This window comes from Euprymna scolopes, chromosome 9, assembly GCF_053919585.1.
Source record: "Euprymna scolopes isolate OS-2025 chromosome 9, ASM5391958v1, whole genome shotgun sequence".
NCBI classification, from domain to species: domain Eukaryota; kingdom Metazoa; phylum Mollusca; class Cephalopoda; order Sepiida; family Sepiolidae; genus Euprymna; species Euprymna scolopes.
Window position 1 is genome coordinate 131,629,333 of NC_136490.1, and position 27,730 is coordinate 131,657,062.

Consider the following 27,730-nt stretch of genomic DNA (forward strand, 5'->3'; position numbering starts at 1 on the left):
TGTTGTTTCACAACGTTTCGGCCAACTATTCCTCTGGCCTTCGTCAGGTGGTAACTGCGACGGGATAGGAACTCCGAATCTCCTAACAGCATCCTCAGCAATTACTGCATTCTATAGTTGTTGTCGTCTCACCACGTTTTGGCCAACTAAGCCTCTAAGTTCCTATCCCATTGCGGTAACCACCTGACGAAGGCCAAAGGAATAGTTGGCCGAAATGTTGTGAAACAACTAAAAAGATATGGATAATAATCCGTAATCAATAAATGAATAAATAATACTCATCTCATTAAGCATCCCAATTAATTGAATAATATACACAATTTTTCTGTCGTACTTATATGGACAAGTGTTATGATAACAAGTTCTTGACCGGAAATATTGGACAAACAACCTGTCTGAATAATAAGGGAGATCAACAGAGAGTCGACTACTAATACTACCATTGATACTGCTAGTACTACTACTACTGTCACTACTTCTGCTACTATCACTATTGCTACTCCTGCTAAGAAAAAATATGCCCAGTATTTTCAGAGCAATAAGAAGTCACATAATACCTTATTTAAGAAAACGTTGAGCGGTGATAATGATAACAATGACGATAATAATTACATAGATGATGACAATAAAACTAAGATAAGCTGCAATGATGAAGATAAATAATGTTGGTGACGACTATGAGAATAGTCATGATAACGATGAGGATAATGCTGGTGAAGATAAGTTAGACGATGGTGACGATGACGGTCATAAAAATAACTTAGGTGATAAGGACAAGCTTCATAATACTGATGACAAATGCAAATGTTGTTTTCCAATAGCTAACTAACTAACAAAAAGATGATGGGGATGATGAGGACAATGATGACAATCGCAGTGATGGTGATGATCGTTAGAAAAGTAAAACAAACAATGAAGATGATGATCGTGGTGATGATGATGCCAACTCCAATGATAGTTATCATGATGAGAATAACAAAAATAAACTAGACAACGTTGACAAGGATGGTTATGGTGATGATGACGAGGAGGGTGATAAAAATAAACTAGCTTCCATTGGCAATGTTGATTGGAAAAGTAAATTAAGTGACAATGATAAGAATATGGAAAGGGATGACAAAGACACTTCACCCCTTATGTAAATATTACTTAAGAGTGAATTGAAAAGGAAGTCACCAGTGCTTATAAAGAAATAAAAATCTTCACAATCTGACACGCTGGGCATTAGAATAATCAGGGCTCTACATGTCGAGTGAAACAGTCGCATTTGTGAGTGATTTTTCAAAGTGGCGACTAGAAATAATGAAACGCTTATTTTTTGGCGATTGTATTTCTTTCACCGATAATCTTCCAAAGCTCACAACTGAATGAATATCTTTTCAACTTTTTTTTTTTTTTTTTTTAACGAATAAAGTTAAATTATTTAAACAATAAAAGTTTAATAGAACAATATACTCTTTTTTTTCTTCTTTTAACGAAGGCTGTTTAAAAAAACATCTGAAGAAATCAGAATGTTTATACCTTCAGGTATCAACATAAAATTTGTTGAATATTTAGAATAACACATTAAAAAAAACACAGAAAAATCTTTATGATGTACATACTCGTCACAGAACGAAGATGTCATATTCTAAAAATCATGTGGGTTTGGCTAATAATTTTTCTATTTGGCTAGTAAACAAAAATATTTAGTTGTCAAAGGTCAACTAAAGATAAGTTTATCTGTAGAGCCCTGATAATTAAGCATAACGTTGACCGAGCAAAGTTACAAAAAGCCTCTTGGCCGCCTCACCCTAAACTAAAACTAATAAATCGGAATTATGGCTTTAGTCACCATAAAGATTGGGACAAAGACATTCTAATCAAGTTATCCTCCTAGGCCGTTCCTTGTAGATTAATATTAAGTCAACCTACATGCAATGATTTTTATAAACTCATGAACTATCAACAAAATGAAGATTTATATTTATATTAATATTAAGTCAAACTATCAACAAAATGAAGATTTATTGATTATAATAACAAACTTGGGTAAAAATGGCACCAGAAAAATAGCATGAATTCATAAAGAGAAAAATGGCACAAGTTAAAAATACAGATGAAAACTCAAGAGTTTATCAAAATCTTGGATTTAATATATAAAGGGAAACCATTTAGGTTTGTCAAATTAAAAAAGAAACCATATCTAGATTTAAAAGTAGATAAGAAGCCTCCATTATGCCCTCCACCCCACTTTCAAACAAGATTTTAGCTTTTTAGGTGATTTTATAATGGAAATCAGAATCTGTAATTGTGTTACATGATAAAAGGGCTGTCTCCCTTTTCATGTAAGTAAAAAAAATAGGGAATTAGTTAAATGTAAATATGAAATAGAATAATCAAGGATTCAAACTTGCAAAGCTAGATTTAGAACTAAAAATTCCAATCATAAGTTAAAATAAATACAGAATGTTATTGAAATAAGGAATTGAAATTGTTTAGCTTACATATCTGTATATTGGAAAGGAATGTAATAATGAAATTTGTTTCTGTTATAAAAATGGAAATTAAAATAAGGAATTTAATCATCAATTGAAATTGTAAATATATTTTGTAAAAATGTTATTTGAAAAATAGGTTACTGAACTCGGGGTCATGTCAAGTTTGGCAACGTAACGCATGTCATCCAACGTGCTTTATGAGCATGTTTAATCATGCGATGACATGACGAGTTCTCAATATAGGAAAGAGTTCGAAGTTAGTTAGAGAGAGTTAGATCAGTCAGATCAGAGGCGCAGAGAGGTTCAGACATCGCTCTGGAAGCGAGGGGGGTTTAGAGATAACCATGTAACAACTTTGAATCCCTGAAATACAAAATCATGTCCGACCGGTCGAAGAAGAACTAAACATATCATCATGTGGTTTTGTATCTGCGTCTTCTGTGTTCATCATTACAACGAGAAAGGTAACGTGCTTATATTATATGCACAACTGTCAAAATGTAAATGTCAAACGCACTATCTCTCGGTCTATCTATCAAGATATTCACAAATATTAAAATGAACTTTGTGTAGTAACATGTACACTGTCTATTATATATATACAGAAGTCTCTCTCTCTCTTTATATGTACTCTGTGTCTATATCTCACCAATGTCTCCATCTCTTACAACATGAACATCTTAAAACATATGAACTCTCAACACATGAACTCACCTAAGACAACCTCTGAACATCACACTAAGACTCTAATCTCTCACTAAGACTTTCTAATACAAACAACAACAACAACAAAAACAATACAGAATATACGTTCTAATAATACCCTATGCAACAATTGTATCAGAATTGGGAAAAATATTAGAATTGTCCCATCAATAATATTTAATAAGTGTAATCTTTGAGAGATTTTGCATAAAAATAAAATAAATTTGAGTTTCTTCTTCTTGTTCTTGTCAGATAAGCCTTCTTTTAAAATTTTTATTGAGTTTTATCAAGTTGTTTATGATAAAAAAAAAGTGAAGGGGGGAGAAGTTCTCTAGATGATCTGTTGTGTAATTGATCAAGTTTACAATTGAAATCATCCATTATGTAATCCTTTTCAAGAAAATTTATCTATAACTTATACCTAACTGATATTACCCAGGATACAGTGACATCATTTTAATTTTTTTTTTCTGCTGAGATCCCAACTCAGACTACAGTGTTATAGAAGTTAACCACAGTGTATGAAACAATGAACCTTGTATTTACTTTTGGCAGCCGTATAACTCTCGCTTCCCATATTTTGTCATTTAATCTTCACATTATATGAGTGATGTTTCTGACAAAGAGAAGAATTGCTGTTTTCTAGTTTGAAATTATTTTTGATCTTGAAGTATTATTTTTTTTTTTTTAGCTCCTTACATCAAGCAGCTCCATGCCTTTTCTGGAGCGATTTTCATAAAACCAAAACAAAACAAAACAAAAAAAAAAAAACAGTATACTAAGATGTCATCTATCTTTTACACAAGGCACCTATGAAAACCTATGGGATAGAGGATAGAGATGATCTGAGGGAGCCAAAACCTGTGACACTAGCAACCATTGAATGATGGCAAAATGAGAGAAATAGATGAACTACAGGATGGTCGCTAGAAAAGTGGGAAATTTGAGGCTGTAAATGTTATTGTTTTAATTATTTGTTTAAATTTTATTGCATCTGTGAGTATGCAGGGTGACCCAAAAAAAACAAAAGCTAAATGGAGGCCATCTAGAACATATTCTGTAGAACGGAGAAAAAAAGACCAAAGACCCTAGTGTTTTGATGTGATGTTTTGAATATAATAAATTAGTTATGACCAAAGTTTCATTCCATTCGGACAAAACACTAAGAAACGGGGCCAAATTAGAGTTGGGGCCTGTTTTTTGGGGGGGGTCATCCTGTATTATAATACTAGTCTTTGAGAAACTTTCTTTGTAAAATTAAATTACCACTGTCTTATTTACAAAATTTTAAATACTTAATTTTTCGTGTTTTTGTTTTTTTTAAGTAATATTTATTTTTAAGCTACCTTATATTTTGCAATGGCACCAGTCTGGAGATCCGATTCAATATTGCCAGGATCTAGATAAGCAATGCTCATCAAAAATCCGGGTCCTGTGAAAGACCATAGTTTTCTGCAACTGAAACATCGAGGCTGAAAATATAAGAAAAAAGAACAATTAGATATAAATTATGTGGCAATTGCAAATTTGTTTCTGAAAATACATGATAATTGAAAAAAGAATCAAAAAATGTTTAGTACTTTTAGGAGCCTGAGTAGGTAAAAATTGCCAGTAAAAAAAAAAAAAAAAAAATTAAAGATAAAAACATACCCTAAATTAAAATAAATACAGAGTTCCCCACCGTCATTAGAGCCATAAAATTCACAATTCATCTATCTATATATATATAAAAGGCAAAATGTGTGTGTATGTGTGTGTGCGCACTGTATGTCCGGCAAAGGCCTGGGGGGGGGGACGTGCTGCTCAGTCGGGTCACTCCTTAAACCTTTATATATACTGCCTAAATCATAATATCTACGAGTTACGAATGGAGGTTGCGCCTATCTTTAATTTGTCCGACTTTTATGCGCTATTTTCGAGATTATTTTTGATCACCGCGTCTCCATTTCATTTTTTAGTATAAAAAGGCGAAACTGAATCCGCACCATCAATTTCCTGGCATTTGTGGCAGGAACGTCCACAAAGCAAATTGGCTTTGATTGATGCGGCAAAAACCGTCATATCAGACAATTGCTTTTCAAATGGACACCCTCATTTTTTATCTTGGGTAAACAAACAGCCAAAGTTGGGGGGAAAAAAAAACTGCCTTGCAGCAAAACTTAATTGCCAAATATGTTTGATCTCATTATCATTAAATTTGCGCACCTGTCAATTTTATGAGCCTTAAATTAACAGTTTTCACTTCCTCTCCCCTCATGGACGAGCGGGTTAGATGTTACGTTTTTTTCTTTTCTTTTCCACCTTCGTATCAACGCTTCAGGTTCGAGCCTACCTTCTTACCAAAACTTTTTTGTTTTACACCTCCAAACACCAGGGTTTTTGTTTTTGATCTACCCCCCCCAACACACACACACACACATACAAACACCCGGGCAACGCCGGGTATCCCTGCTAGTTCCATCTAACCCACAAAATCTTAGGGTATCTTATGTTTTTTACTATTGAAATTTAGTGTAATGACTAAAAATAAGCTAGAATATACAAATTGAAAGGACAAAAGTATTTTATTTAGAAAGTGAAATATTGATACTCCTATACATAGGACACTGGCTAAAAAAAAAAAAAAAAAGACGTGAATGCTCACCTTTGTACCCTCTGTACATGCCTTTTATCTCTGTGATGTTCTAGATGAACAAAAAGCTCTTCATCAAGACATGAAACAAAACCTGACATCACTAACTGTGACTGTCAGTGAAGAATCTAATGACGCCGATATGGATAATCGCAATACATTCATAGATTATGTCAACACCAACATCAGCATCGAATGACTAAGTAATGTAAATGCAGTAAAACTTGGTTTATCTTGTTCTTTTTAACTTTATTAAACTTTATTACTATTTTTACAGGCAATAACACAATAATCATCATGTCACAAATATCATCATTGTTGAAATGAACCCGACGACATGATGTGATAGCTTAGATGTTACACTTCATTTTAAAACAAGCCCCAAACAAATATTAATTCCTGTGATACATGGGTTACAAAGTTGTGAAACCCATTTTTTGACATTTTTTTTTTTTTTTTTTTTAAGTGGCATATGATTCCGGGTGCCTCAAATGCTCCCAACCATTAAAAGAAACCAAAAAAAAAACCTGCTTTTATTAAAGAGTGATCATCCTCATTTTTTTTTATATATGTCTTGGGTGGAAAAATAGCACTGTGCTTCTGTGAAGACATCATTTTAGGAGAAAAATACTCTGACGTAAAACCTTCAATTTCATATGCATCAAATTCTATGGACTAATTAATCTTTTGGGGCTATGTATCTCTTGTTTAGACAATGAACAAGCCAAAATCTATATGGTACCCCCGACTGATTTTGGCTATTTTCCTCGTTTAAACTTCTGGTCTAATGTGAAACATCAGGGTAAAACAGCAAATAACACCGTTTTATGATAAACGGTGCATTAATTTGAATTCGGTACCATTCAAAATCCCGATTTAGACACAAGTATGAGATTTTAGAGAAAAATAAAAATGAGCCCCAAAAGGGATGTTTTTTTACCCTTAAAAGACCCCGGGGCTCAAGCCCCACAATTTTCTCAGGGTAAAATATTACATTTCCAGATGTATATTCATATGGTCTTGCTTTTGGGTAATTTTCAGCAAAATCTCAGAGTCGGAAAAGATTTTATTGTGAGAACAACTACCTAGATGAGAGCGATAGTCTAAACAATCAAAATTAATACCAATCCTCATCCAAAAAATTTTTAAAACAATTTATTTAACCAGAATGCATCATTTGTTTAAATGAAAAAGAAATAAATTTGAAAACTTAAGAAAACTGAGTAATGCTGATAATTTTTGTTATTAAATGAAAAAAAAAAAAAATGAATAATTTGCTGGATTGCTGCGTTGATTCCTATTTCAGTCATTTCAGTCACATAAATTCTTTAGAGCATAATGATTTTGGCATTTCTTAAAAAAAAAAAATTATTTTACTTTAACATTTTTATAAAAATGATATTGTGAAACTTGAATTTAACTTTTTTTTTTACATAGGCATCACCATTTAGCAAGGCCCAGGGGCCACTCAAGCATAAAGGTTAAAGCGTGTACAGTAGTCAATTGGACAATATAGTAATTGTTAGTAATGGAAATTCAGTAAATTTGTTAACTTATTTTTTATTTTTATTGTTTGCATTAGACTTGAAGACAAGCATATTGTAGTCGGCTAAAAAGCAGGAAAACGGAAGACAGTTCCACAGGCGTGCAGTTTTAAGAAAGAAGCTTTGCTCATGGAATCTACATTTAGGTTTAGGCACAGATAAAGAGTGGGGGGGAATTATTGATAATGTTTTCAGCTAGACGAGAGTTTCTTGTTAAAGTTTGGCGAGAGAGGACCATAGATTGGAGCTCAGCCGAGCATTTGCCATGAAAATAACGATAAAGCAAAGACAAACTTGCTACATCTCTTCTGTGAGATAGAGGTTGCAGGGAAGAGAAAAGGACATCTCCTCTAAGGTTACAAAGTCTATTTTGAACCCTATCAAGGCAGGATAAGTCCTTTCTAGCAGCTCCTGCCCAGATGTGGCAACAGTACTCCATCCTTGGATGAACTTGGCTCTTATATAGATAGAAAATTGCATCAGCAGTGAGATATCTACTGGATCGATAGAAGGATCCCACCATTTTTCCAGCGGCTTTGGCAACAGATTTGATGTACGTGTTCCATTTCGGATCAAGAGTAAAGGTTAAGCCCAGAAGCTTGTCAAAACATGAGGCCTCCCCAAGACAAGAGCTATTCATTTCAATTGATGCCAGATGGAGATCAGAGCGTTGATGATGTAAAAGATACAAGCTTGGTTTTAGATGCATTAAAAGTAACAAGCCAGTCCTTTCCCCATTGTACCATGTACTCAAGAGGAGAGAGAATCGGAGAGAACTTGGTTGTTTATGGTCTTAGATGTGCTACCATGGTAGTGTCGTCAGCATAAATGTCAACGAATGATGTAAGGATGTGATTTGGAAGATCATTAATGTAAATCAGGAAGAGAGTTGGGCCCAAGATGGAACCCTGGGGGACTCCAGCATTAATACTGTGAGCTTCTGATTTTTGCCCATCAACTACTACTCTTATGAACCTATCAGAGAGAAATGATTTGATAATTGAGAAGACATTTCCAGCTATACAATAGCTGGAGATCTTGTGAAGGAAACCTTCATGCCATACCCTATCAAAGGCTTTTGATATGTCAAAAGCAATTGCCCTACAAAGGTTGCCTCCGTCGAGAGATTCACTAATCCTATGAGATATAACTGTAAGCACATCTGCTGTAGATCTAGCAGAACGGAAACCATATTGTGTGTCACTAAGAAGGTTATTTATTTAACAAATAGCACGGGATGTTAAATTCAAAAACACCAAATAACATTTATTTTATCAAAATAAAATTGTAAAAACATTTATTGTATCAAAATATAAGGCACTTATTCATTATACGGGCGGGCCCATTTTGTTTTGTTGGGTTTCATTGAACAACCAATAGGGGACGCAACTTTTCAACCTAATTTAACAGTGAGGCACTTACACATTACACGGGCCAGGCCATTTTGTTTTGTTGGGCTTCTTTGAAAGACTGATAGCAGGCACAACTTTTCAACTCAACAGTGACAATAATTAAAACTATATTTTGTTATAGTTTTACTTTAATTCAGACAATTTTTTATTAAAAATCTATTTTTCTCTTCTTGCGACTTCTTTCCGTCAAATTGTTTGAAAAAAAAAAAAAAAAAATCCAATGATGCTTAAATTAAAAAATATGTTTTAAAATTGTTTTAAAATAAAATCCAATGTTGTTTTAATTTTTATTAAAATTTTATTTTCTTTTGTTCAGTTTCCATTAAATTGTTTGAAAAAAATCCAATGTTCCCCAAGGGCAGAGTTAGACAAAAGGTTGGTTTTTAACATGGAGAAAGGAATAAAAAATAAAAAAAGAAATTGAGTTATCGCCCCTAACAATGATGCTGTCCATATAATACATAAGTGCAAAAAAAAAAAAAAAAAAAAAAAAAAATATTTCTCAAATTCAACATAGAAATTAATATCCTTTTAGACCTAGGTAATTTTTATTTTCATTCCTATCCAGAGTGCTCCTTTTTTGAAAAGCTAGATTTTCCCCACATTAATAACCGACTTTGTGTCTAACTCTGCCCGCATGGGAAAGCAAGTAAATAGGAACAATATTTAAAAAAAACATAACACTCAATTTCACCTAAAAATTTTATCTGAGAGAGAGAAACAAATAAACCAGAATTTTTTGTTTGGATTTTCAAAAATCCAAACTTTTTTTTTTACCCCTTTGTACCCTTTGGGGATGAAACCAGAATTCTTTCAGGGTCAAATATTACATTTCCAGATAAATATCCATGTGATCTTGCTTTTGGGTAATTTTCAGCAAAATCTAATGGTCCCAAAATATTTTATGTCCCGAAAAGTGCTATTTTTTGGACACAACCAGAATTTTCCCAGAGTCAAATATTACGTTTTTAGCTGCATATCATGTGGTCCTGCTTTTGGCTTTTCAGCAAAATCTAATGATCAAAAAAGATTCTATGTCCCAAAAATGTTATTTTTGTGTGATTTTGGACTAAAAAAAACATTTTTGAACCCCTGAGGACGGCTCCAGAATTTTCTCATTACCAAATATTATGTTTTCAGATGTATATCTATATGGTCTTGCTTTTGGGTAATTTTCAGCAAAATCTAATGGTCAGAAAAAATTCTATGTCCTGAAAAGTATTATTTTTGTCCATTTTGACCCCCCCTTTTAACCTCCTGGGGACGTAATCAAAATTTTTATCAAAAATCTGAGAATGTTATAGTTCCTCCCTTGCCTAATTGTAACTTGATGCAAAATTCCAGAAAAATATAATGAGTAGTCATTGGGGATTTTTTGAACAGAAAGACAAAGGGACAAGGGTGACTTCTAAGGTCCAAATTCTACTAAATTGGTGGACCAATAAATCATGTAATGCTGTTAATACTTAATTGCTGGGTAAAAGATCTTGATGCAGATAATCAGCCACAGCACAAAATTTCCCAAACTTTAAAAGCAAGCCATATGATTGGAGAATGTTGGCAGTGGTCAGTTGTTGAAAGGGATAGGCTTTTCCAGGCTTGGCTCTCACTAGATATGTCACGTTAACATGAACCTGATCTAATATCAAAAAATATTCTTAAGAACCTGACCTATTATTTGTGATACTTGGAAATTTGAAAGAAATATGGAAGCATTTAAATATAAGCTTCAAAGTCCTATTTATGAAAATGCACTGTTAAAGACTCACATACATATAAATACATACATGTATAAATATTTATATGTGGAGAGAAAGAGATGAATCTTCTATTTCTGTCAAGTTTTTAAACTATTCAATTTAAAAGTGTTTAATTACTTCACTGGTTATCTTTGTTTTATAATTGAAGTTCAAGAATAGTTTGTCTCGAATGTGACCACTTCAAAACTTTATTTTAATTGGCCGAGATACCAAACAGGATACGGCAATATTTTCCCAGCCTTTCTTTTGTTGATTCTTTCCAAAAAACAGCATTAGTCAAAAAAAAAAAAAAAAAAAAAAAAAAAATGTCCTACTTTATTATTTTATTAAAATGGGAAATGAAATGAGAAAATAGCGTTTGTTTGTTTTTTGTTTTTTTTAAATTCAAATTCTTGTTCTTTGGTGATGGTGGTGGTGGGGGGAGGGAAACAGCATTAAAACGTTTTTAAAGTGTGTCCACATTGGATGTTATTCTCACAATGTTTTGGTCAATGTAACCTCTGACCTGTAACTTTTTTTTGAACTTCTTTTTGAACTCGGCAATCTTTAAGGAACTTTAAACTGAACTCTTTATTAAACCCACAACAGTAAATTCTTATCTTCACCGACATGTGGCACAATGTATAAAAGCAATGGAGGCCATTCAAGGATAAAGGTTAATGAGACACCATGAGATAACACATGAATGATGATGGTGGAAATTGAGTAGAAATTTGAGGTTGATGGCTGAATTTTTTACTACAAATGATATTAAGAATTAAATAAAATTTAAATAACACTTCCGGAATGAGAACAATGTATGTCTCTGAATAATAAGTAAAGGGTTTAGTTTGAAATTCTGTATAGAATCCAGGATTGCAAAAAAATATGTACCTGAAGAAGGTCAGAAGTTACATCGGCTGAAACGCTGTGAGAATAAAATCTAACTTGAGAATAGTAATCAAAATAATACAAATTATCACAACCCTCATCTGAAAGAGTCTGAAATAATGTATTTAAGTTTAAAACCTAAAAATGCACGGATTTTTTTTTACTCTTATTCACTCCAAACAAGAAAAAAAAAATTCTCAAATTCAACATAGAAATTAATATCCTTTTAGACTGAGGCAATTTTTATTTTCATTCCTATCCAGAGTGCTCCTTTTTTGAAAAGCTAGATTTTCCCCACATTAATAACCGACTTTGTGTCTAACTCTGCCCGCATGGGGAAGCAAGTAAATAGGAACAATATTTAAAAAAATTAAAAATAAAAACATAACACTCAATTTCACCTAAAAATTTTATCTGAGAGAGAAACAAATAAACCAGAATTTTTTGTTTGGATTTTCAAAAATCCATACTTTTTTTTTTACCCCTTTGTACTCTTTGGGAATGAAACCAGAATTGTTACTTGCATGTAAGTGCTTACTACTTCGGATCACGTCTACAGGGGACTATGTGGAGAGTTGAGCAGCAAGATAATCTGTTCACATTAGATTTAAATTTTTGCATGTTAGTAACAGTCAGAGAAGCTGGAAACAAGGAGGGAATTCCCAAGTCTAGCAGTTTAAGGGAAGAAACTATTAGACATTTTAGCATCTAAAGAATCTCAACAGGGAAAGGACGGGATTTTGCTGCTTGTCAGGTTAGTCGAGGGTATAATTGGGTGTAAGAGCTCCGTGAGTTCGATAGCACCACTTTCACTCTGAATGCAGACACCCTTCAGTCTTTCCTGTAAATACCAAATTCTATAAAGAATAAAGTAACCAATGCCAAAAGCAAAATAAAACTGCTAAAGTCATATGCTGGTTTATCAGCGATGTAAGTCGCCAATGGGGCTGGGGAAGCTGGAAATGAGATGAATTTACCAACTTGGGAAGTCTCCACCCCCTCTCCATATGTGTAGATTGAGGACTGCAGAAAATAACTTATCCTTAATAACTCAAATCAGTTTCAATTAAGAAAGTTGAAAATTAAAAGAAAAACACAGAGTGTGCATGTGAGAGAAAAGAGACAGGAAGTCATTCTTTCATGAAACAAAAATCATCAAACTCCCCTTCCTCCCTCCCTTCATGATTTGTTTAAAGTTTCAGCCTTCATGGAAAATTAACATTTTCAGTTTTCGGAGAAAATGGTCATGAGGAAAAAAAGGCAAAATAAGACAAGACAGAAAAGATGAGGAAGAGAGGAAAAAAAAACAGGAAGAAAGTAAGATAGATAGAGAGAGAGCGAGAGAGAGAGAGAGAGTGGGAGAAAAAGAGAAGCAAAATCTAGACAAATAGTAATGAAAAATTGAAGTAACACTCTAGCAATTTAGGAAAAATTAGCATTTTCTTATTTATAAAACAAAAGCACATTTTAACCAAAAACCAGAGAATTCTCATCCATGGAAAACTCCAATGATTTGAAAGGAAATCTGACTTGTCTGAATTAAAGAAAAAGTGGAAAACCTACCGAAAGATGCTTATGTCAAGTTGTCAGAGATTAGGTTGTTATTTGGATAAAGGACCATCCATTCAGTCAATGAAAACGAATATCATTAAAAACTCCAGGAAAAAAAACAGAACTTTTTTTATTTGTTTTAAACTAGAGTCGTGATTTTATTTGAAGGGAGGATTCTTCTATTACAGCATAGACTTAGACCACACTGACACTGCAACCAGGGTTGGAATTGAGCCCCAATTTTGAACCAGTACAAAAAAGCAGAATTCTACTAAAAAGTGAAAAACTCACATGTCTGATTCATTCGAACAATGTTTTCTAATGCGCAGATTGAATAGACACAGCATAAGAATATCCTTGTTTCATTAATTAGTATTTTTTTTTTTTTACAGAGTCACTGCTTATCAAGGCCCGGAGGCCATTCAAGGATAAAGGTTAATGAGACACCATGAGATAACACATGAATGATGATGGTGGAAATTGAGTAGAAATTAATTATTTAAGAAGATGGTTTATTTACATTGGACTTGAAAACGACCATGTTATAGCCAGCTGAGAAGCAGCTCCATGACATTGTGTTCCACAGACTGCAGTTCTGGGATAAAAGCTTTGCTCATGGAATTTTCGTTTAGTGCCAGACACCAATGGAGAGTAAGGGAAAATCTGGATTGATCTGATAACTGTAACTATTGCTTCCATTAAGATTAATTTTCATTTATTGTAAGACTGGGGGGGGGGGGGGGGTCCCGGTCGTTTAAAAAAGAGAAATAAATAAAAAACAGAAAGAAATGGGACTTGGGTGCCATTAGCTAGCAGAAGCGAAAACAAAAGCAAAGTTTTCTAAGCAAAAAAAGAAATATGAAGAAGAAAATGCAGCATGCTGGGTGCGAACTCGTATAAGTTAAGTTACTAAGTGAACATGTTATCGATGGGACTATGAGGAAACAGATGTTATCATGGTGCAAATTTAGCTTTTTAAAATGAAAAAATGTAACGACGCGCAAATAAAATGACATTTCTACAAAAAATAGAGGATTTTTTCCCAATTTTTTTATATATGTCTTTCTATCGATACTGTGTTCATGCCTGTACAATGTGGATGACAAATTTTTAGCGAACATACAAACACACACACACACACACAGACGACTGAGATTTATATAATGGATGTTACATTTCTAAGATTTTTCCACTTGCTTTTTTGGTTATAAACTGCAAAATTTTGCTTCTAGATAAATTACATACAAAATGGTAAATTTTCTCATTTCTAACAAATTTTGAACAATCGTAATTTGGTGACTAATTGTGCTGCCAAAATAAATTTTGTATCATTGCTGGTTTTGCAAAGATCTGTGTGGCCACATTAAAAGTTTTAGATATGATGAAAATGAAATTTGGGTTTGGAATAGTATTTATCAGTAAGAGTACAAACGTGCACTGGCTAGCATGTTTAGTGGGTTGCATAGTTGCCTTGCATGTGGTTAACTTGCTGCAAGTGGAAAATACAGAGTGGCCAGATAAAATTTTCACCATAGAAAAGACGATATAATTCCATTTCCGTTTGATAAAAACCAGTTTGTTTTCTTTTTTTGTTGCAGACCACCTACTAGTTGTCCAGTTGTGTACAAAACCTAAGAGTGATAGGAGCCTTCTAACATGTCTGAAAAAATAACATGAAAAATACACTTGTGAGAAAGAGGGATAAATAAAGATCTATCCAGAGATAAATTAGTTTATAAGTCAAATTTTTAAAGCCATCCAATTCATGCTCACATGCAAAATGAATGTTAAACTGAACATGATGTCGTCTTTGCAGAGATTGTATCCGGATTTAAAGAGAAAAAAAAGGAATATAAGAGACTATCTATCTATCCCTGTAGTCTGGTTGACTGTAGAGTGCCTCTGCAGAAATTCTCACCAGCTCTCTCCACATCTGTCTGTCCTGTGCTATTGTGATGGTGCTGTTGAGCCTCAAGCCCGTCCATTCCCCGACGTTAACCTCCCATCTCTTCTTCTGCCCTCCACGCCTTCCTCCTCTTACTGTCGCCTGCATTACTGTTTCAGCAAGTCCTGTTGATCTCATCACATGGACATACCATGTAAGGTAGGAGACAATTTGGGCAAATAATTAGACATTACAGGAGAAATAAAAGTGAAATTAGAGAGGGGAAAAACAGGAATTGCAAACAAAACGGAAAAGGAAACAAGATCCTCCTAAAAATTTGTTTCAAAGATCTGAAGAGTCACTTGAAGAATCTATGCACAATATACAATTTCACAGGAAATAGGTGAAGTAATTCCAAGTTTATGCTGTCTAACACAATTTTGCAGAGTTAAATTTCTGCACATAACTAAATAAACAATATATTTAACATGAATCCGAGTGGTGAAAGTTTGTAGGTGTACAGCTGAAAACATGAACCACAACCATCATGGAGGACTTGACTGAATTCTCAGTTTCATAAGTGGTTGACCTTCAACAATAGAATCAGGACCGACGTGCATGGATCGGCATGAATTTTAGATGTAGTGCTAGCTCAACGCAAAAAGGATGAACATCATTGCAACAAAAATTTTAACAATTCTGAGTAGATTTTTCATGGGCCTGATGGACAAGCTGGTTTTGAAAGTGGTTTCTTGCAACATTTCCCTTTGCTCATCTGATACAAAGAGTGTGACAGTTTATAAAGATTAGTTGACAGTTTGTTTGGTGATCATTCGGGTGGAGGAGGGGGCTCCATGAGACTGAAGTTACAAGTGAAGAACTCTAAGATGCAGACTAATGACCTGTAAGCTATAATCTCATCTATGGCCTTAGCCGAGTCCAAACCACAGAATTGTGAGATAGGATGTTTGCACATCTGGATAGCCAAATAATAAGTAAAACGGTTGAATGTAAAGTACAAGAGAATAAGGGTTAAGGGTTAAGGTAAATAATATTAGTGAAGAAAGTGTTGCTTTGTTAAGAAGAGTTCAAAGATCTAGATGAAGAAAATGTCATGTCTGTGTCACAGTGTGTGTCAGATCACCGCTTCAACTTAAAAAACACAAAAAGAACAATGGTTACACTTGTCAGCAGAAACAGACACGTGACCAACAATCATTGAAGTCACTCTGTGCATGCGTGCTTAATATCTTCCATTTTGTTTTTATCATGATCGGGGAAACACACGCATGAAACTTGACTTTACAAATAAACAAAAACAAAAGACTTGATTTTGAGCTGAAATTTATATAAACACATTAAATTAACATCTAAAACACTTTCGATTGTGAGAAGTTTGGTTAGGAATTAATTTTAGTCATTTGTTTGTTTATCAGCACCATTTATGTAACTTCAACAGGCTTTCATAAACAAAGCACTTTCTTGGCAAAAAAAAATCTCTAAGCCAGCTAGAAGGTAGGAAGCTTCCTGAAATGCCACTTTGATGCATCCAGTCAAGTTCTTAGAGCCCAGCAGCTGAAGAGTGTTAGCAGCAGTAGTTACTCAGCCCTTATTAGGGCTAACTATAAAAACTTACCTATTGCGAATCAAACAGCTCTTTTCAGGGTCAACTACCACAAACTATCTGTATGTAAACTACTACTGCCTGACTTCTGAGACTATCCTCTACAATCAGCAAACTCTGGCTCAATCCACTGCCTCCTACAGTTTCTAGCATCTTCCTTCAGCCTCCAGTGCCTTCTGCAACTCCCAGTCTCCAGCGGTTTCCAGTAGCTACCAGGTTCCAGACTCCACTGAAGTCCAGCTACCTGTTCTGGTGGCCTCTGAAGTCTAGCTAACAGTTTCTATTGCCATTATCTTTTTGCCTTTGTGTCTACCTTGTTAGTTGTATGGGTGATTGGCACCTTCACACTTCTCACCCCGCTGCAACATTTGTATGTATGTGAACTTGTGAATGAATTTGTGGGACTATCAAGCTTTCCCTATATTTAGAAGTTCATGACTGTGTCTTGTGTCGTTTTGCCAAAATGTTCGTATCTGGCACAAAGTTTGTTTGCCCATCAAGAATATGTGCTAGTTAGTAACACATTGTTTAAAAATTTATATAAATTTGAAATTTTCATTGCTGATTAAATTCAAGATTATTCTCCCGATTTTGACAAATGGCTTTCAAAGTTGGAGGGGGGGGTATTCCGAAAACCGTTCTTAACATGGGGAGGTTGGAAGTGTTTATATTACACTGGGGCACCTAGTAATTAGTTCTTTCCAGAAGTAATCACTATGTAGTTTAATTTTTTAAAATTTATTTCATGCTTCGGTCATAGTTTAAAATACTGATTTCTGATGACAGGTACCCAAAGAAAAAAATCATCTCCATTTTTGGCGATAAACTGTAGTAGTACTGTAAAAATATTTAAAAGTTTCCGTAAGAAAATATAATTTTAATAATACAATTCTGTAATGAAAGCAACATTGGATTTTTAGAAAATATTTTTTTTTTTTTTTCGAAAATTAAATACATTTAATGAAATATTTTTCGAATTAAAGCAACATTGTAGGGTCAACAACAAATTAATAATTTAAATGAAACATTTTTCCAAATTAAAGAAATATTGGATTTTTTTTCCTGAAACATTTTTTGAATTTAAATATAATTGCGGCACTTGTTGAAGTGTCAACAAAAAATCTGCATAAGAAAATATAATTTTAATAAAAAAAAACTTTGTAATCAAAGCAACATTGGATTTTATAAAGTAAAATTGTTTTTGTTCAACATAAATAATTTAAATGAAACAGTTTTCGAATTAAAGCAACATTGAAGGGTCAAGAACAAATTAATTTAAATGTAACAAATTAATTTAAATGTAATTCCCAAAAAGTATGAGTTATCATCCCCTGTTCTTTGACCGAAAAGCACCATTTGGCGACACTTTAGTGAAACGCACCAAAAAACATGGCAGTCGACCACATAATGCAGAAGTGCCAAAAAAAATAGAATTATTGTCAAGGTATTAGTTTCAGAAACAATGTCATTCAGTCATCTACCCATTCGACCCTTAAGTGATTTTTTAGGGAGATAACTGACAGAATGACGTTTGTTTTTGAAACTGTGCCATAGGCACCTCCAAAAGTCACCACAGAATTACCCCTCCCCCATATGTAAAACGATGTAACTTTATTATAAACTAGCGGATGGTACCCGGCGTTGCCCGGGTGTTTGGAGGTATGTGTGGTTTTGGGTAAATCAAAACTCCGGTGGGGGGGGGGGGGTAAAATTTAAAAAAAAAGTTTTAGTAGGTGAGTATGAGGATCGAACCCGAACCCTTGAGGCGAAGTTGGAAATTAAAGTGTGAAAAAAAAAAACGTGCGATGTTAACCACTGGGCCATCGTGACATACTAACAGAAACATACTTGAATTTATTTAATTATTTAGAATTGACAGGTGCACGTTCTAATGACTTAATGAGGTCAACTTTGACTGCAGGGTAGTATTTTATTTAATGCGGAAATGCTTTTTAGTTTTTATTTTCCTAAGGAGCACCATTTTTTATGATCATTGGAAGCACTTTCCCAACTGAACACGTCAATACCAAGAGCTTTAAAATTATCTTTAAAGCGTTTCCTTGGTTTATGTTGTGGACGCTTTCCTTGTGTAATTTCACCATAGAACAGGCGCTTTGGCAATCTATCGTCGTCCATCCTTGTCAGATGTCCAGCCCACCTCATCTGGTTGCGTATAATCAACTTCTCGATACAAGGTACATCAGCCTGCATGAGAACATCCACATCAGAGCTCCACCTGATGCCCAGAATGTGTCTCAGGAATTTCTGGTGCACTCTCTCCATAAGTTGTCCAGGTCTCAGAAGCGTAAAGCAGGGATGGTAAAATACAAGATTTATAGACACTGATCTTTGTATGAATAGTTATACCCCTGTCAGACTATACTCGCTTCTCTAAGCCACCAAAAGCCTTAGTGGCACGCTGTATCCTATAGTTGACCTCAGCATCCAGGGTTCCATCTCTGGCGAGAGTACATTATATATATATATATATATATATATATATATATATATATATATATATACACACACACACACACACACATATATGTTTGTTCGAAAATGAATCAAAAACATTCTTTTTATTTCATAGATGCACCACCAAACCAATCATCTTGAGAAAGTCTTGAAATCAAAATGAAATATTGATGAATATTTAAACACTTTTTGGTTTTTCAGTTTTCACGCACGCACACACACACACACGAGGTGCCTTCAATAAGTTGCCAGACTTTTCATTAGGGCAGTTTTATTGATAGTATATACATGAAACTCTAGATGTTTTATGAATTGTGGGGGGAAAAAAAAAGAAAAGAAAAAAATAAAGAAACTCAACGTAATTTTGGTAAAACAATCTGCGATTATTGCCTGGTTTTGAACAGAATTGTTGAAAATTTGACAAAATTTCCCAGAGAAAACTGGTTTATTATTTATTTCGTAAGTAAATAAGTAAGTTTTTGTCATTGACAAGCCTGAAAATAGACCAAGAGAAGAACTTAAAATAATATTTGAACACTTTTCTCGGTTTTTATGAGGAAGGTACACTTTTGCTTATGTAATACTATGTCCGGAAAAAATTCATAAATTTCGACTGATTTTCATGACTTCAAAGTATCGTAAAAGTTTTTAAAAATTATCGAAATGACTTACTATTTTTTTCCCCCAGAAATTTATTCTATATTCAAATTAAATGCTTAAGAACAGCAAATAAAGACAAAATTCTTCCAGATACGGTGTAGACTTGTTTGGTATCTTTTGGACAAGGTTTTGCATAAATTGCTCATCCAACTTCAATCAAGCGTTCAAATTCAGTCATAAAAATGAAGAAAAAAACATTGAAATTTTGTCTAAGAGTTAGAGAATTTAATCAATGAAATATAAAATCATAAGATAAACACATAATTTACCTCTAAATTACACCCAGGCAGCCATAAAACTTTCTTATATTTATCAACATTAGACGAAAATTGAGCGTTTTCAACTATGTTTTTGTGAAAATTGTCAACTTTTGTCGTTAAATTTCAATCTGAAGGAATAAAATACCAAGTATGAACTTATATATATTCTGAAAGTTCTATCTTTTGGCTTTCTACATATTTAAACAGATATCACCTCTGACCCCTTTGAGTTGTCTTTTCTTGGACTCCCCTCCCCCCCAAAGTTATGCCCTTTTGGGGGTTTCCGCAGAAGCTGTCTCGGCATATAAATGGGCAAAAAAGTCCCACAAGATGAACTGCTAAGGTTGATATTCGGATTCCTCGATCAAAACCCCCTCACAGGTGCAATTTTCTAGGCCAGAAACTAAATACTTTTCAAAAAATTTACAATTTTGTAACGATGGGTAGTCCCATCGCGACAGTCCTTTTCCGGCCTCTTAGCCTTATTTTGGCTGGGCTCAAAAGCAAGGTTCCGATTGATTGCTGGATCTGAAATTTGGCGGTTCATCATAACTTATATCTTACAGGGATCAAAAGGATTAAAAAATTCTGAGGGTGGGTGGGTGAAATTTCGATCGTTTACTTGATGATTTTGCATGGAATGTCCCAAATTCATTCTTTTATGATAGGCATCTGGTACATCTTATGGAGACATACTCGACTATTACAACTCCTACCTCATGCTCTACATGAACTGCCTATTGAACCAGAATTACTTATTGGTTATTCGCAGGGGACCATTTGAAGGCTGTAGATGTGAATATGGTTTCTCCATACCAAACTGTCAATATTAGATGATCCAGGTTGTAACCTGACAGGCAGAAAAACCCCACATCTTCACTGTAGAAGTCTCCCAATGCTGGAGAGCCTTCTACTTAAAGATTCCTCCTTTGGACAGCCAGAATTTCGAATTACTTCCCGGTATTGAGTGTATACTAACATGCGGCTCGCTGCTTAACTCCCTACTTAGAGTGTCCCTGGAGGCATGGTTCCTAATTTACAATAGCCCCTTATTCAGCGGCAATTTGTCTTGTAAATATGAGTATATATATATATATATATATAAAAAATAAATTAAAAAAACGTATATATAAACATAAAATTACCTTAATATTATACAGATTGTATTAAACTGATACTTGACTAAGAAAAGAGACAAAAAGATGACATCCTGATATGCAACTTCATTGGACATTTAAAAAAAAATAAAAATCAATAAAAAGGATGAAATACTCTCTTTTATATGCTAAAAATATATGCAGGGGGGAAAAAAAAGGAGAAGAATACTTTTTTTTTGTAAGTGCAAGATGTTTTTAGGTGGTGTCAAGTTTCAAGCAAATCTAGAAGTCAATGTTCAAATATTTCACTCCCACAAATTGATTACATAAATATGGGAAAATGTTCTTTTTAGGTTTCACAAAACTTTTGAGGAATTCTGGGTAATATGTAGACACAGCGGCCTATAAAAAAAATGGTCGCCGAGTTTGAATTTTATTAAAAAAAGAAGAAAAAAAATGAAATTGAAAGAAATCTTTACTCTACATATAAATTATAAAAGATAATTGTTATTAAAGAAAGTTCGCTTCACTCAAAAGTTTTTTCGCCGTACTAAACGATGGAATCCATCTTTTGAACATTTCCATCCCCATTCCCCAACCATGAATCGGCTATTAACCAACGCTTGGCAATCTATTGAATTATTTCAAAATTGTAGAGCAAGCTTCATGAGAATTAGTGCTGTTTCTTCAGTCCACATAAAATTTTTATAATCATTTACAAGATTGTTAAGCACATTCTAACAGCCATTTTCTTTCTGGGTCGCCGGTGTCTACACAATATAAAAAGCGAGTTTTGTTCCTTTGAAGAAACTTGTAAGTAGAAAAGGTAGATCTGAAACTCAAATGAAAAAGATTTTAATTTACATCTAACCTCGACCTTTTTTTTTCAATGTATATAAAGCAATGGTGAAATTTTGGAATTTTTAAATGCATTTTAACCTTCTTCTAAAGCATTTAATTAAACATTCTGTTTAGTCATAAATAACAAGTTATTTTTTTTATGTAGAATTCTATTAAAAACAGGCATTATTTGGATTGATATTCAATTTTCAAGTTTTCTATACTAACATAAATCAGTACTCTTTTAATGATACAATTCCAGACAGGTATCTTGGGTTTTTTTTTTTTTCACATAAATATTATAAGATAAAAACAAATGGCGTCACTATATCTTAAAAATCACTAAATTTTATACATACATTCATTAAAATTAGTAATTCATTTTCCATAATTTTCAGTGTACGCTGATATTTTTCAATAACCCGCCAAAAAAGTTTGGCTCCCTTTACCATGCTAGAAAATTACTTACACCTGAGAGTATTCTATATATTTACAAAGTATTGCTGGTGCATCTGTTCGTGTATCTGCCCCATCTCTCACTCTTAGACAGGTTTAAAAAAAATAAATAAAAATAAAGTCTAAATTTTAATAGGTTCTGCACTACCTGTCAAGCTCAAACCTCTTCCCCATAACCACAATGTTGCATTCCTATGCCTGCTTTACAAGTACTTTAATGCGACATACATACTCCTGACTAAACTGACAAGCAGCAAAATCTCACCCTTTCACTGTTGAGGTCCCTAGATGCTGGAAAGCCTTAATTTCATCCCTCAAACTGCTAGACTTTGGAATACCCTCCCCGTTTCCAGCCTCGTTTTACTAACTTGCAAAAGTTTAAATTTAATGTGAACAAACATCTTACTGCTCAACTCCCCAAAATCCCCTGTTAGACACGATCCCAAATAGTATCCCCTTACGTTCAAAGTTGCAATATGCCCTATTTGGAGTAAAAAAAGAGTAGTAAAAAAATAAATAAAAAGTTTATTTTCACTAAAACTTTAAACACATTTCTATGTAATAAGCCTGCATAGCATAAAATTTGAATTTTAAACAGATTTTAACTTGGATGGTTAACTCAAGCACTGGAACAAAAAAAAACAAAAAAAAAAAACAAAAAGGGGGGGGGGGGTTATTATCCAGAATTCTCCCTGTATTAAAAAAAAATAACTAAATAAATAAAATTTTAAAACTATATGATGTACGTACTTGTGATAGAACAGAAATGTTATATTCCAAAATTAAGTACATTGATCAAGTAATTTAATTTTAACAAAAAATTAAAAAAATTAAAATTTTATGAGTAAGAGAACACATTGGCAAGAAACAAAGGGCGATAACTGTAAAATAATTCAAACTTACAAAAACCTTGTAATGCCCACGATTTCCCATTAATCATGTAGAATCGTTTTTAAAATGATTTTCGTTATAAAAGAAAACTGATCAATTTATGTGATTTTTTTTAATATTATCTTTCTGTGACAGGTACGTACATCATAATGATTTTTCTATTTTTTTTTGGCTAAATTTTTTTATAGGTGGTATGGTTGGCCAGAATTCTAAACAAAAAAAAAACAAACAAAAAAACATAACTGTTGCGATCAAGATGTGTCATGTTTTAACTTTCTATATGTTTTACAAACTTTTCATTCATTGATAGTTAATAGTTACAATTAAAAGTTTGGTTTCTTTATTTTCATTTGTCGTGGAGTTGTGACCTCCTGGATTTTTTTTTTTTTAGGGGAAAGGGTACTTATGCAAAATACGGACTGTGCCGAAATAATAACGTTAATTATTTAGAAATCCATTCTTAACATGGAAAGGGTGCTTTAAAAATTTTTTTTTTTTTCAATTGGATTCACATGCTTTTGAGGTGTCTAGGTGCATGATATCATAAAAATCCTTGACACCTCAAAAGCATGTGGACCCAATCTCATCCCAGCTGTGCTATTAAAAAAAATGCTCTGCTGAGGTTGCTCCAGTCCTCTCCAAACTTTACAACAAATGCCTTAACAAATCTTGCTTTCCTGACTGCTACAAAACTGCTTCTGTGGTACCAATTTACAAGAATTCTAGTGAAAGAATTGACCCATTAAATTATCGCCCCATTAGCTTCCTCCTGCTTTTTGCCAAAATATTTGACTCCATAATTAACCAAGCATTAGTTCATCCTCTTGCAGCTGCTAAACTTCTTACCGACAAACAATATGGATTTAGACAAGTCCATTCAACAGCAGATATCCTAACTGTAATCTCTGAACATATATACCATACACAGGACAAAGCAGGGAAGGGTAGAGCAGTAGCCCTAGATATATCTAAGGCTTTTGACAGGGTATGGCACGATGGTTTTCTCAGAAAAATCAAATGATATGGTATCATTGGATGAATACTTAACAGAATTAAATCCTTAAAAAAGAGAAAAATTCAGGTTGTCCTCGACAGTCGTGCATTTAAACGATATAAATGCGGGTGTACCTCAGGGGCTTATCCTTGGACCTTTATTATTCCTAATATTCATAAATGACCTCCCTGATAAAATTATTTCTGAGTTGGGTATATTTGCTGATGACACCATGCTCTATAACAGGCACGAGGGGAAAACAAGTGAATACATATCTAAAGAAATGGTAAAAACACAAGAGGAAACCTCCTGGAGTGAAATGGGGACAAAAATGGATGGTAACATTTAATACTGCCAAGACTAACCTTCAATAATTACAAGAAACCTTCTCAACCACAAATAGCTATGGCTAAAGATACATTACCTGAAAGTACTTCTTTCCAACTCTTCGGCTTAACATTCACTGGGAACATGTTTGAACAGATACATTGAGAGCATTGCCAGGGCTGCTGTGAGGAAAGTGGGCTCTCTCTACCATGCTAGAAAGTTACTTATGCCAGCAAGTATACTGTACCTCTACAAGGCCACCATTCACCCATGTATGGAGTATTGTTATCACATTTGAGCTGGTGCATCTGCTACTAGTCTCTCGCTCCTGGACAGGGTTCAAAAGAGAGTCGCTGACCTAATAGGTTCTGAACCGTCATCTAAACTACAACCTGTCCCAGCGATGAAATGTTGCATCCCTTTGCCTGTTCTACAAGTATTTTAATGGTGGATGCTCTGATGAACTACAAGAGCTTGTACCCCTTCAATGTAAATACCCCCGACAAACCAGACAATCAGCAAAATCCCACCCCTACACAGTAGAGATCCCTAGGCCTTCTGCTCTAGTAGTTTCTTCCCCAGAACTGCTAGACTCTGGAACTCCCTGCCGGGTTCCTGCTTTCCCAACTATACTGACATGCAGAAGTTCAAGTGTAATGTGAACAGACATCGTGCTGCTCGACTACCTCCCTACATAGTATCTCTGCAACTTATGTCCCCAATAGTAGCCCTCTACATCAAAGTTGCACTGTGCCTTCTTTGGGGTGAAAAAAAAAAAAATTACAGCAGAAAATTTAAATGCAATATTAGTTTTCAGTACATCCAAAAACCGGGTTTGTATTACTATACACAGATTCAAAAAAGTTGTCAAAAAATAAATAAATAAATAAATAAATCTTATCAAAAGCAAGGTAAGTTACTTTTCTACCTAACTGGATACGTTTTTAGTGTTTTTATTTAATGTAACATGTTTATTCAGCTCGAAAAACATACAGTGCTTACTGATGCATTGGAAAATTTAAAAAAGGCGCCCGACTCTCTTGAACACGGTAAGTTTGAGAAAATTAGTTAAAAATAAGAAACCATACAAAATACTGTTAGAAACCCACCGAATATATGTCAACCTATGTCACGGTAACATATATTGAGCGAGTTTTTAACAGTATTTTGTCTAATTTATAACACCTTTTCCCAAACTTACCGTGTGAAAGAGAGAGTCAGGCGCCATCTTGAATTTTTCAATACATCGGTAAACACTGTATGGTTTTCGAGCTGAATAAACATGTTACATTGAATAAAAACACGAAAAATATATCCAGTTTGGTAGAAAATTAACTTATCTTGCCTTTGATAACATTTATTTGTTATATATTTGTTTGGTAAATATTCAGATACGTTACAATAGAACACTGACCACTTTAATTTGTATTTTTAGGAGTAATCGAGGTCGCTGACAACGAATCTGATACTCAAACTGGGGGAAAATTTATCGTTTGCATGGTATTAACCCCTAAACCCACGAACTACTTTCCACCATTTTACAGCTTCCGTTTACATTATGTGCGAGTGCGGCAGCGTAAACGACAGCTTGCTTCACCTAGCAAACTGCCTTCTCACATGGCATACCAATCTCCCGCAGAAAATTTAAAATTAGCTGAAAAGAAATAAAACAAGAAAAGGGAAGCACTCCAAGTTGGGGAGGAGGGGGTAATTTAATTGTTTTTTATTTTGTCTTTGTTCCTGGAACATAGAATTTTCAAAAAGTACATTATAGAACTTTTTGGGTGGAAAAAATTACGGACTGACATTTTTTAATAACTTACAATTAAAGAAAAGTACAACAAATTGGGGGACCTTTTTTTTTTGTCTCATAGTTTTTAATGCGCTTTACAAAAACATAAGCACCAAACATTTTTATGTTTTTCGTTCATTTCTTTTTTTGCAGGAGGGGGGGATTCAATTATAGAACTTATGTGGTTTAATAGGTGCTTCTGCAGTTTAGTTAACAGTCTTTCCGTAAGTAACGCACCGACATTTACCGATTAGAACACCATTTAACATTTTTCGAAGATTTTACTGTTTATATTGGGGGGGGGGGCGTGGTAAATGTCGGTGCGTTACTTTTTGAAAATTTGAAAATTCTATGTTCCAGGAAAAAAAAAAAAATTAAATTACCCGCCCTCCTCCCCAACTTTTTTTTTTTTTTTTTTAAACTTCTGTAGTTTTTGGTATTAAAAAGTGAGTTTGTGGATGTTTTGTTTTTTGTTTTTTTTAATAATTTATTTGTTTTTATGAAGGTGAGTATTTTTTTTTTTTTTTTTTAAGTATTATAAATTTCACTAACATGCTGGAGAAATGTGTACTCCTTGGGCGTTGAGTTCCATGGCGACCAACAGAAAAATTTAATGGGTAAATGTTTACTTTAACTACAACAGAACACCGACCAATAAAATTTGTTTTGAGTACCAAGAAATGTTTCATAATTTTCCATCCCGTTGTCAATTTTCATATACATTGCTTCGTCAACATGAGACCATTTCATATCTCCCGAAGACACTTCCATGTTTTGTGCCGATTTCCAATGGGAAGCATCGGCACAAGAGGGGGGAGTGACCTTAGCAAGGAAAAGTCTTTCACCTAACAACGGCAATCGACGGAGAAGAGAAAACAAGAAGAGAATGGTAAATTTTTAGTTTACCGACCCCTCCGCATTCACCTCTAATTTGTTGACTTTTATATGTTTTCGGAAACGCTGAGAACTAATATTGCATACATTTTTTGCGCAAACATGCAGTTATCCATATTTGAAGACATTCAGTATCCAACATAATCCTTATCATTTTTAATGGTGGCCATCTTGTTTTTCAATAACGAAAAAACGCCTAAATATGCCACATGTAACTGGAATCCCCCCTCCCCACCACCGAGTTGGCACAAAATAAAGTACGGTTTATTGGAGGGGATGTGGTAAATTCCAAGAAATCTTGAGCGAAAGGAAAGAACGTAAAGAAAACACTGTAGATAGAACTCTTTTCTTGTGCGTCAGTGCCTCTCCTGACTGTGCGATATGGCACATACTGATCAATCAGAGGCATAGCGCAGGGATCTTCCTTACCCCTTAAGGAACTATAACTGCTTCCGTCCCGGACGATAAAAACTCTTCCCTTTTCCAGCGAGACATCAAAGAGAGTGGACCTGTTTCCTCACTCTCTCTGCCTACACCGGTATCGACAATTCCCACTTGGGAATAACTACCGGGCAAAAGCA

The 27,730-nt window shown here is 34.1% G+C and overlaps 1 protein-coding gene across 8 annotated transcripts in view; it reads right to left on the bottom strand.

Moving 5' to 3' along the window:
- Positions 1-27,730, bottom strand: part of LOC145284844 (natural resistance-associated macrophage protein 2-like) — a 131,039-nt gene that overhangs the window by 69,577 nt on the left and 33,732 nt on the right. For all 8 annotated transcript variants that reach the window (XM_080133828.1, XM_080133831.1, XM_080133824.1 and 5 more), the window contains one exon: positions 4,532-4,657. In XM_080133828.1, the coding sequence (XP_079989954.1) occupies positions 4,532-4,657 (126 nt within the window). The remainder of the gene's footprint in view (positions 1-4,531; positions 4,658-27,730) is intronic.